This window comes from Hippocampus comes, unplaced genomic scaffold, assembly GCF_001891065.2.
Source record: "Hippocampus comes isolate QL1 unplaced genomic scaffold, H_comes_QL1_v1.1 scaffold45, whole genome shotgun sequence".
NCBI classification, from domain to species: domain Eukaryota; kingdom Metazoa; phylum Chordata; class Actinopteri; order Syngnathiformes; family Syngnathidae; genus Hippocampus; species Hippocampus comes.
The window spans coordinates 2,858,976-2,870,463 of record NW_017805783.1 but is presented as its reverse complement, the minus strand read 5'-3'; the positions used below and the strand labels follow the sequence as shown (position 1 = coordinate 2,870,463).

General features: G+C 40.3%; 1 protein-coding gene across 4 annotated transcripts in view; it reads left to right on the top strand.

Moving 5' to 3' along the window:
- The first annotated feature begins 1,033 nt into the window (after positions 1 to 1,033).
- golga3 (golgin A3) overlaps positions 1,034 to 11,488 on the top strand; it is a 17,059-nt gene continuing 6,604 nt past the window's right edge. The window contains exons 1-15 of one of the 4 annotated variants that reach the window (XM_019885109.1): positions 1,034 to 1,110; positions 2,029 to 2,273; positions 4,073 to 4,228; positions 4,800 to 4,912; positions 5,045 to 5,763; positions 5,894 to 6,002; positions 7,297 to 7,603; positions 7,716 to 7,918; positions 8,010 to 8,147; positions 8,469 to 8,630; positions 8,830 to 9,198; positions 9,493 to 9,570; positions 10,283 to 10,546; positions 10,633 to 10,727; positions 11,028 to 11,244. In XM_019885109.1, the coding sequence (XP_019740668.1) occupies positions 2,153 to 2,273; positions 4,073 to 4,228; positions 4,800 to 4,912; positions 5,045 to 5,763; positions 5,894 to 6,002; positions 7,297 to 7,603; positions 7,716 to 7,918; positions 8,010 to 8,147; positions 8,469 to 8,630; positions 8,830 to 9,198; positions 9,493 to 9,570; positions 10,283 to 10,546; positions 10,633 to 10,727; positions 11,028 to 11,244 (3,051 nt within the window). In that variant the 5' untranslated portion in view covers positions 1,034 to 1,110; positions 2,029 to 2,152. Of the gene's footprint in view, positions 1,111 to 2,028; positions 2,274 to 4,072; positions 4,352 to 4,799; positions 4,913 to 5,044; positions 5,764 to 5,893; positions 6,003 to 7,296; positions 7,604 to 7,715; positions 7,919 to 8,009; positions 8,148 to 8,468; positions 8,631 to 8,829; positions 9,199 to 9,492; positions 9,571 to 10,282; positions 10,547 to 10,632; positions 10,728 to 11,027; positions 11,245 to 11,488 lie in introns of all 4 variants that reach the window. The other 3 variants (XM_019885107.1, XM_019885108.1, XM_019885110.1) reach the window with 3 other exon arrangements.

Genomic DNA, 11,488 nt, shown 5'->3' with positions numbered 1-11,488 from the left:
TCTTGCAACATTCTTTATGAGACCATCATGCATTACAGTTTTCAGCACCTGAAACTAATTGACTTCTGGGCTCTATATAGGTAGTATGTTATTTAGTTTTATTTTACAATGAATAACATACAGTAGTTACATGTGAATATATGACAAATGTACGCACTCACAATTTAAAAAAAAAACGTTCACAAAAAATGGTTACATTTATTTTGGTGGCACTGTAAGTAAGCCTATAAAATTTGCCTACTTGTGCGCTTATGAAATAAAAGCAAACCCGTGTTCCACAGGGGTGTGGTCAGCCACACAGTATGTAAAAACTGTCTATATCGTGGCAAAATAATTACATCTCCGAAACTATACTGTCTACTCTGTATTCCATTTTTTTTAGGAAATCCCACTAGATGGCGCCACCGCACATGCCGGCCTTTTACAAATCTTTCAAACGTCAGAAAATATAGTACCATCAAAATTGCTCTATGGTGCGCCTGAACGTTCAATGTAATTTATTTTTATCCACCAAACAACGCGCACTGGGGCTGTTTCCAGTTTAAACATAATTGGCATATGTGCACCAATAGTCACCACTTGCTGGATTTGTTTTTAAATTGTGGATTGTTTGTATTTGTTTATTTGTACTGTATATGTTTTAGCCAATGATATTGCGTTTCATTTTCGACCCAGATCCCCCTTCTTTAATTGTGTTCAGTGCACTGGATTACAAGCCTACTCACTGTTTACATGGTGATTGATTTACGTATTTATGAGCAACATTATTAAAGATGAGTTTGCCATGCACCTGATATCATAGACATACATATAGTGTTACTTTGAATATAATTTTGGCTTTTGAATGACATCCTAAACATGAGCCAGAAAAACAATATCGTAAAAGCCACGTTTACAGATTGACTCATCATGATAATTAAAATATTAGATATTGAAACTTATTAATTTGTAATTATTTATCTTTTGCAAAATATTTTGAAGTAAACGCCACTGATGTGTCCGATGCATGTATTTGAGTTGACTGTTTCCAGTCGGAGTTGACTGTTTCCAGTCGGACGGAAAGTCGGACGGAAAGCAAACAGCCACGTAGTAAATGGCGAATCTGGTTTGGTGAGCTTTCCTTATGATTTTTATGCACTTATTGAATGTGTCATTTTCTAGTCAGCCCATATACATTTAAATCATGATGGACGAAACGTATTCATTGTCACAATTATGTGATGATTTAAAGATGTAATCTAAACACGGGCTCTGACTTTTCCGAGCGACCGAGTTAGCAACTTTGACGTTAGCTTGACAGGTCCCCCACTGCAAACATATAGCTACCTTTTTGGCCATCACCACCAGCTAACGTAATGTTTATTATTGATGGCTGCCAATTACAAACTGCGTCTTTGTCATTTGCAATTTCCGTGTATTCTATGCAGTTCGCCTCCATGTAAGTTTGTTGTTGTTTTCTGTTGATAACTTAAGCTTTACTGTGTGAAACAAACCAATAAATTTGCTAATTCGTGCAGTTCGGAAAGGTTCGATACCACTAGAACGGAGAACTTCCAATGTCTTCAAAAGATATTGTTTGTCGTCGACATGCCTAATCCGCCCATCGTTTGATTTAAATTTACACCAACTCAAATTGGCAGTTGGGTGTGTTGATGCTTAGTTATTGAGGCAACTGTTTCACAAATTCCTGACAGCTGAATTGCTTGTTCGCTGGTTGGTGACAATTAACCAAGAATAAATAATGAAGCATACTCGGACTTAATCAGTTATACACTGTGTTTAATTTAATGTGTCGCTGTTTTCATTCTACGTAAGAGTAAAAAGTTGTTGCCATTTACGTCAACCAATACATTTAACACAACACAGTCTGGTCAACTAATAAAAATCTTCTTGTTAGCTCTTCACTCTCAAGCATTTTTTTCTTAGCATTATTCCCACTCGTTAAGAGGCATTGCTTTATCTGTAACATGGAGCTTTTGCCAAAGTGTTATCCATATATTTGTCTCACTCAGTGATTTATCTTTTCAGTTCTGTGTTACTGCGTGAATCTTGGAAAGCACCTGCTTTCAGCTATTGTGTTGCTTCCCTATGAGGACCCAGAAGGATCATCTATAAATAAACAATGGACATTAAAAATTAATACACCGCTCAAATGGAGATCAATGCTGGTCAAGATCACTGCACTTTGAAATTCCAAGAGGCTGAAAATGAGGAACATTTAAAGGAGCAAGGGCTTGATGGCAATCCAAATGCAACCAAGGGGATCCACAATGGTGAGTGCTGATGCTTTCTTGGTGGAATGACCTGGTTGCTTTGTCTTTGGTCTTTATATTAATACATTACGCCATGTGCTCACTACTAAACTAAAATGTCTGTTGTTTTTTTGAGCTCAATGATGACAGGGGAACAAAAAACATGCATACCTTAAAACTGGAATAGCCAACTCATGGATGTTTGGGACTACCAACCAGTCAAGTTTCCTTTTACATTCGAGTCTGTCCAGAGGCCATATTATTCATCCAGTCAAAGACAGACTTTAGCATGGATTGGTAGGCAGTCAATTGCATTGCACATAGACGGAAAACATTGCACAGTGAGTCACAAAGGAAGAATTGCGCCCACACTTTCACCCATTTGCATCACACACACATTTAAATATGATGGCCTTCTCTAGACAGCCCCCCCGCCCCTTTCCACATGTGCGCGCACACACACACACACACACACACACACACACAATTTGGCTTATCTTACAATCACCATCATTTTCATCATCTGAAACTAGTATCCAAATACATATGATATTTTAGCAGCATTGAGGAGGTAGATGTGAATAAAATTAGCAGTGTAGCAGAGCCTTAAAAGAGAAGTCAAGTTAAAAAAAATGTACAACAGTCGTGTTTACATGGAGACTTACTTCGTCGATGTGATTGAAATCCATTCATCCATTTTCTGATCCGCTTATCCTAACAAGGGTCGTGGGGCGTTCTGGAGCCTATCCCAGCTGTCTTCGCGCAGTAGGCGGGGTACACCCTGAACTGGTTGCCAGCCAATCGCAGGGCATACATAGACGAACAGCCATCCACGGTCACACTCACTCCTAGGGACAATTTAGAGTGTTCTATTAACCTGCCACGTGTGTTTTTGGAATGTGGGAGTAAACCAAAATAACCGGAGAATACCCACGCAGGTGTGGGGAGAACATGCAAAACTCCACACAGGAAGGCCAGAGCCGGAATGAACCATGCACCGCTGCACTATGAGGCCAACGTGCTAACCAGTTGACCACTGGGCCGGCCCATGATTGAAATCATCCTGAATTATTTTTTTTGTCACCTGTTTACCTGAGACCTGATCTTTTCCAATCGGTCGTTTACAAGCTCCGCTCAGTTAATTAGATCAGTCGTGTGAGACATGGCGATTGATGAAAACATCATCGCCTGATTTATCATGCAGGAATTAAATGTTGTCTTTTTAGCACAGTAGTTGTGTAAAAACTTTTATTGAAGCAACTCCTTGACACATTCTAATCAGAATACATGTCTTTATGTAAACCCGGCTAACAATATGGTGCTACTAGTTTAGACACGTTATTTTAATTAATATTGCGTTCGTGGAATATACATTTAAGCAGTCAAATCCAACAGTTTTTTTTTACCTATTTCAGGGACCGGCCATTTTGCCATTTGTCATTGACTGAAAATGACAACACCATTGCTCAGGGCTCAGGGAATGACCAGTTACTGAGTGCCCTCTGAGATGGATGAAAATGGGTGTATTTTGCTGCTTAATTCATACTCCACAAATGCAATATTAATCAGAATAGTTTAATCATAATAGTTTTTAGACTAGTGGTGCTACATAGAACATGTTATTGAAAATAGAATTTTTGAGGTGACTTCCCCTTTAAGACATTCCAAGACTTTCTAACCAGTGGGTGAATTAACTTTTGCTGCTGAGTGTTGTCATAGTTGCTCATGCTCTTTGCCAACAGAATCACATACACTTTGCATTCTGGTCCACAATACAACTATGACTCATTGTCACATTCCTTGGGACATGTTCATTCCAGGTCCCATCAGCTCGGATGTGATGCCAAATGGAGACGAAATGTCCGAGAGCATTCCTGCCGCGGGGAACTCCCATGCTAATGGGTCCCTGTCTCCAACAGCCCTTCCTCAGAGCACCAGCTCCGCAGTCAACTCCCAAAATCAAGTAGCTTCCCCAGGTGTGACTGCTTATCCACCCATGATGCTTGAACCTGAGCAGGCTGTTGCTGAGGTCACGGGTCACACGGGTGATGCATTGCAGTCACTCAGACTCAGTATGCCTATGCAGGAGACAGATTTGTGTAAGCATAAATTTATGCGTGAATGCCCCCCACCCCCAGTGCCAAGTCTGTTTGTAACCCGAACCCTCTTTACACTGTAAAGTTGTTCACTAAACTAACCTTCTTTACTTAGATTGTGTTTTGTCTTTGGGTAGATGGAGTCAAGCACATTATTTTTGTTCTATGTCCAAAGGGTTGATTAAAAGGTGTCATGCCATACTTTCCAGGGTATATATCTATATCTATCTATATATATAGATATATATAGATATAGATAGATAGATAGATAGATAGATAATATATATGTATATATATTTTTTTAAACGATTACATTAAGGGATTCACAGTACAGTTGGCCTCATTAATCACGTGTTGAATTATTCACGTGTTGCCATTGCAGTGATTCATGAGTATATTATTTCAGACTGCTGTTAATGTTTCTTTTTGGATGAATGCCCTTCCTTTTTAGCCAACCAGAAGCCTTCGTTGGAAATGGAAAATGAGGAGAGGATTCGTCTGGAGGCTCGCAGGCGCCTAGAAGAGCAGCTGAAACAGTACAGAGTGCAAAGACATAAGGAGAGGGTGAGTGAAAAGTCACAACTTTAACTTCATTAAATAATGTATCCACATGACCTTGTAGACATCACATTGTCACAACCATCAGGATCATGTTTACAGTCGTCTTTCATGCAGCTGTGTATTTCTTTGTTTTAGTCTCACCGCAGTACACCAAGAAACAGACCATTCAGTACCCTGGATCCAGAGTTAATGCTGCATCCTGAGGCTCTTCCCAGGGCCGATACAGTTGCCATGACCAAGGAGTATTCTTTCCTGAGGACCAGTGTACCCCGAGGTCCTAAACTCGGTAGCTTAGGCATTCCCACCACCGCCAAAGAGAAGAAATCCAGATCCTCCCGCGCAAGCAAGATCCACTCTTTAGCTGACTACAAAGCTCCAGAGCATGATGGTGGAGGTGAGACAGTAGGTGGAATAAAGACTGCGGACAACACTATGGGCTCAATCCAGTCCACCATCAGCTCAGTATCCTCTGTGTCCGAGGTCAGCGTGATGTCACAATCGGTCACCTGTGTGGGAGAAGGGCGATCTGGTGTTTTGCTCCAGGTTGGGGAAAATGTCCCTGAGGTTGATGGTGGTGAATCAGGAGCGAGGCCTGGAAACGATGGCAATGACAGTGACAGCTCATCCTACAGCAGTGCTTCCACCAGGGGAACCTACACCATGTTCTCTGCTGCCATGGACAGGCAGCAGGGGGCCTACACGGTTGAGGGACGGGAGATTGCTCCGGAGGCTATGGGTCAATTTCCCTCCCTGCATGAAGTCTTGCAAGCAGCCAGTGATGAGCAGCACCTACAGCAATTGGAGCAAGAAGGCACCGGAGAACCACGCAGCCGCAGAGACAGCTTCTCAAGCAGGTATTTTTGGATGTTAAACAATTATGATTTTTTTTTTCTTTTTTTAAAGAAATAACGTCCCAAAATATGGTTTTACTTTTGGTTTGTCAAATAACTATCAATTAACACAGATGTTGTTTTCATTGTTCAGTGTCTCTTTGGAGAGTTCTGTCATGGGCCACGATGAAGTGCTGCAGGTGCTCAAGGAAAAAATGAGACTAGAAGGCCAACTGGAATCTTTGTCATCTCAGGCCAACCAGGTTTGTTTCACTGTAGTCGGAATACCAGGGTCCATGTAAACCGTGACTGATAAGAAGCTTCAGTATGAGCGTGACCTCAATTTCATTGGTCTACTGTGACAAGACTGTCAGTAGATCTATAGGCAGCATGAACCTCGTTAGTAAAAATCCTTAATTAACTGCCTCACATTGGAAGCCACATTCTTCAAACCGTGGGGGGGCGGGGGAAGTACAAATTTGTAGTCCAGAAATTATGGTCCATACGCAGTACAGTTGTAGAAATGCATACTAATTAATACATTGAATTGCTAGTTCTAGCCCTACCAAAAGTTTATTGTTAAGTAAATCATGAATGAACAGAAAAATTAAATGCTTTGAATTTTGTTCATGATTTTGAACTTTTTGCTTAAATTTTGAAGACAGGTATACAGACACAGTTCACTCAGAAGATGAACTAGACCTATTTTTTCTTGCTGAATCTTAATTTGTCACCTTCCCAATACATTTTGGAGAAATAGAAGATTTCTCAAATTCTTGACAATACTGTAGAGTGGCGAAGGTACTTTTCTCTACCAGCATGACTTTGCTCCAAAGTGAGCTCAAAAAGTCATGGTGGGATGAGGTCACTGTGGAAGAACTTGCACAGACCTGTCTTTGGTCCAACACCAGCTTTACAAATTATTTTTGATGAATTGGCAAGAATACCCACAGACTTCAATTTATATAATGTCGCACCTAAAAGAAAGGAAACTCTCAACAACGCTAAAAGAGGGACCACGTAATACATACATTTCACTTCCTTTGGCTCATTTATCCATATTCTTTTTTCCGCAGTACAGTAATCCCTCGTTTATCGCAGGGGTTACGTTCCAAAAAGAACCAGTGATAAGTGAAATCCCTGAAGTAGTGAACTTTATTTTTTTACAGTTGTTCTACTTAACTATATATACAATGAAATCAATGACCAAAACCTGTTTTCAGGCCCAATTACAAAAAACCCAAATGTTTTCACCAAATAACTATAATAGTTTTTGGAAATACTGTACTGTCGACTCGCGTCGCCGCTGACGCCTTCTGATTTAAAAGGTTAAAAGCATTAAAAAAAACGCATTAAGAAAATCCGTGAAACAGCGAAGCCGCGGAAAGTGAACCGCTTTAGAGCGAGGGATCACTGTATATGCTGTTTTAAAACGTGTGCACTAAAGTCATCACGTTTAAAGGAAATCTTGTTAGCTCTGTTTGCTGCATACTGACAATAATTTGGAGATAGTATATCATTCAGTGTAAAGTCTTATAATCATGTCTTGCCCTCCAGGCTCTAAAGGAGAAGACGGAGCTGCAGGCCCAGCTTGCCACCGTAAATGCTCAGATGCAGGCTCAGAAGGCAGAGGTTCAGTTTAGCCAGGAAAAGCAAAGCGTCCTCACAAGTGAAGTCAGCACTTTGCGCCAGAATTGTAGCCAACTAGAGAAAGCAATGGTGGAGCTCCAGGGCAATTTAGAGAGCAAAAATGCCAGTCTGGCATCATTATGCAATGACCTAAATGTGGCTGAAGACCAATATAACAGGTTGATGGGGAAGGTGGATGAAATGCAAAAGACTCTCACGTCAAAGGACAATACAGGTGAGACTTCAGTCAGCCTGATTGGAGTTTTATATCACTCCCCTTTTTTGATGCCAAATGAATTGTACACATGTATATTTTGTGTATCTAAGAACATTCATTCATTTTGCAGTCCAGGAAATGCGACTGCAAATGGGTGGTCTTCAAAACCAGCTACAGCAGGTCCAGCTGGAGCGCAGCACTCTACAGAGTCGACTGAAAACCTCCCAGGCAGAGATTGACTCACTCCAGCAGGTCAGGCAGTGGTACCAACAGCAGCTAGGCCTGGCTCAAGAGGCCCGAGTGAGACTGCAAAGTGAAATGGCTAACATGCAGGTATTTATTTATTTAATTTTTTTCCCCCCTTATTACTTCAAGATCTATGTCAAATTGTTATGGTTGATGTAAAATATTTATTCTGTCCTAGGCTGGAAAAATGACGCAGACAGGCGTTCTCCAACATCTGAAACTAGAGAATGTGACACTGTCCCATCAACTGTCTGAGAGTCAACATCGCTCGATCAAAGAAAAAGAACGTATTGCAGTTCAGCTGCAGAGCATTGAGGTAAATTTTAAACATTCCTTTTGGTTTTTGCATGTATGTATGTATGTTGAGACAGAACAGAGCATATTGAGACCAGTCAGGGGAGAAGAAAACCTTTTGTACAAATGGTTATTCAGTGTCAACACATCTTTGTTCGACTTCCGGGTTTTTGTAATGTGGATTAAAAAAATGTATGTACATGTGTGTGTGTGTGCGTGTGCGTGTGTGTGTATGTGTATGTATGTACATAGACACACCTTATTAGACAATGCAGGTTGCTGTTTTGAGAACTCTGTTTTTAAATACATTACTACAATATGGACACTCTCCTCTGTGTTGCAGGCAGACATGATGACTCAAGAAGCTGCTTACAAGCAGATCCAAGATGCCAAAACTATGGTGGAGGATGACCTGCAACACAAACTAGAAGAATTTGAGGAAGAACGGGAGCGCTTAATAAAATTGGCCAACACAGCCAGTAACTTGGAAATGGAGCTAGAACAGGTGATCTGCTTTCTAACGTCGTTCTGTCATTTCAATCTTTGTAGAGCATTTTTTTGTAACTTATGCTAGTAGTTAAATTGTAAATGTGGTTTGCTAATCCAGGCTTGTTTTTTTTCCCCCCCAAATCTGTAGCTGTTATGCACACGACCAACCATTTTGTATCTATGTTGCCACATCTGTGTTTATTTGCGTTCATTAGGTGAAGTTGAACCTTTCCCAGAAGGATATACAGCTGCAGTCTCTCCAGAAAGAACATTTGGAACTGATGCGCCAGCTGACCATCACTCAGGAGAACCTGCATACCAAAGAGCAGTCAATCAACCAGCTCGAGGCTCGATACGTGGAGCTGGAAGCCCGTCTAGTTGAGCTGCAGGCAGAGAGCAATAGCAAAGATGACAACATCCAGTACCTCCAGAACGAGAAGATTGTTCTGGAGGTAGCATTGCAGACGGCCCGAGCCGACAAGAGCCAACTTGATGAAAATGCTGAACGGCTTGGAGAGGATGTTTTGGTGGCCTCAGATGTGTTGGATCATCTGAAACAGGAAGTTCAGGTCAAAACCAGTCAGGTGCGAAAAAATGACAGCTGTGCTTGAGAGTATGATTTAAGTTGCATATAGACAGAAATGAATTAAGTAGCCCTACAATATACTGTGACAAAACATTTTTAACTTTGTTGTCATCAAGAGAAAAAAAATGATTTGTTTTTATTTTTATTTTTTTAATCTGTGCAATATTATATGTAATATTTTGAGGCTGTCATTAATTTTTGGCTAAAATGATGCTGTTTTGAGTTGTTTTGAGTATTTAATTCATTTTTATATTTGAAGTGATTTATTATTATCGGCTTTGCTTTGTTACAGATTGAAAAGCTACAGCAAGAAAATGGTTCCTTGAAAAAACAAGTTCAAAAATTGAAGGAGCAGTTTCAACAACAAAAGGTAACAAATTTAAATTGTCATTCTGAAATCGCTACATAATTATATTGTAAGTAATTTGGTCAACTGTGGGAGAAAACATTTGGTAGAACTTCACGGAAAAACTCTTCACAGCTTTTATCATTATAAGCAGAGAAAGTTTCAACAATTTGTCATTGTTTGAAAGTCTCCCCTTGGAAAAATTGTAAATAGTGGGCTAAATTGAACAAGGCATTTTATTTCACTGTAAGTATGGAGTGTGTCAGTAAAGTTCATAGATATCGTTGAAGAAAGCAGTAGAGTATTTTCTTTCACAAAATAATATTGCTCAAATATTCCACTTGCCAATGTTGATGTTTATGTGGGAGGATTTATTGTTGAGCTGGATGACTGTCACAGCTCGAATGAAAAAAGTGCCTCACTGATCTGAAAAGTTATCGATGCTGCTCATTTTGCAATGAAAAGGTGTGATAAAGAGGGAGTGTTTTATTGATGGAAATTATAATAAATTTATTCCAGGCTGTCTTACCTGATAGATGACTTTTGGCTATAATCATAACTTGACTGATGTATCTATCAAGTGGAAGTATGACCGATAAACTCATGAAGAATATAAAATCAGTACTAGCCATTTTCAGATCCTTTGTTTCCCTAACTCTTAAAAAAAAGATTGAATGTGTCGAGTCTGAAAAGACACGTCTTTGGGATTGAATGAGTTTAAGGTACATCTTCACAGGTGATGGTGGAAGCCTACCGTCGGGATGCTAACTCCAAAGACCAGTTGATAAGTGAACTCAAGTCGACTAAAAAGCGTCTTATGGCAGAGGTGCAGGACCTAAAACAAGAGCTTCTGGATATTCAGGGAGAGAAGCAAAAGGGCGATTTGGATCAGGCCCGGTTGCAGAAGGAAGTAGTCCGAGTCCAAGAACAGATTAATAACATGGAAAGCCATCTACAAGACATCCAGAGGGAAAGAGACCACCTCGAAACACAGATCCAGGTAATTAAAAGTGCTGTAGTTTCTCCTGTTAAATTTGGTGATGTCAGTGATGACTTGATTTTAAATCTTGCTATTTTCCTTAACAGTCCATGCAGTTTGATCAGAGTCAGCTTGTGGCTGTGACAGAAGAGAATGAAAGTCTTCGGAAACAGGTTGAGAAAATGGAAACAGAAGCCAAAAAGTAAGTCATGTCCTTTATAAAGCAAAAAAGCGGCACTTGAATAGTGATTTGGGCCATGATTAGTATCTCTTTGCATATTTATTTCTTTAAAAAACAAACCTCTATTGTTGGCCTGCAAAAGAAGTGTACCCATATACTGTTATACACTTCTATTATTCACATTGTATCTGTGCCTAGTGAAAGTCATATCAGCCTGATATGTGACATCACAAAGACCTTGAAAAATGAGCACGTTTGTAATGTTGCGGTAATCACAGCTTTCCTGTGGATTTAATACTTACTTTTATTTGCTTGAAACAGAGCCATCTCGGAGCAAAAAGTGCGTATGAAGCGACTGGGGACAGATTTAACCAGTGCTCAGAAGGAGATGAAGGCCAAACACAAGGCATACGAGAATGCTGTGAGCATTCTGAGTAGGAGGCTGCAAGAGGCCCTGACTGACAAGGAAACGACTGAGGCTGAGCTGGTCAAGCTCAAAGCTCATGTGTCAGATGGAGGAAGCAATCACATCCTGCAGGTATAAACCTGCCAGATCAAAACACTGTACTATTGTACTGCTGTGTAGTCTGGTACTATATGTCCATAAAGCCTTTACAATTAATTGCAAATGATCCTTCTCAAAAGCACCCGGCACTACAAGTAGGATAATCCAGTATACACACACAATACTTCCAGCACGTCCAAAAGCAAAAACGCCTCCTCACTCAGATGAGTAATGCCACGTACCACACGTGAGAAATTTTAACATCTACAGTGCCCCC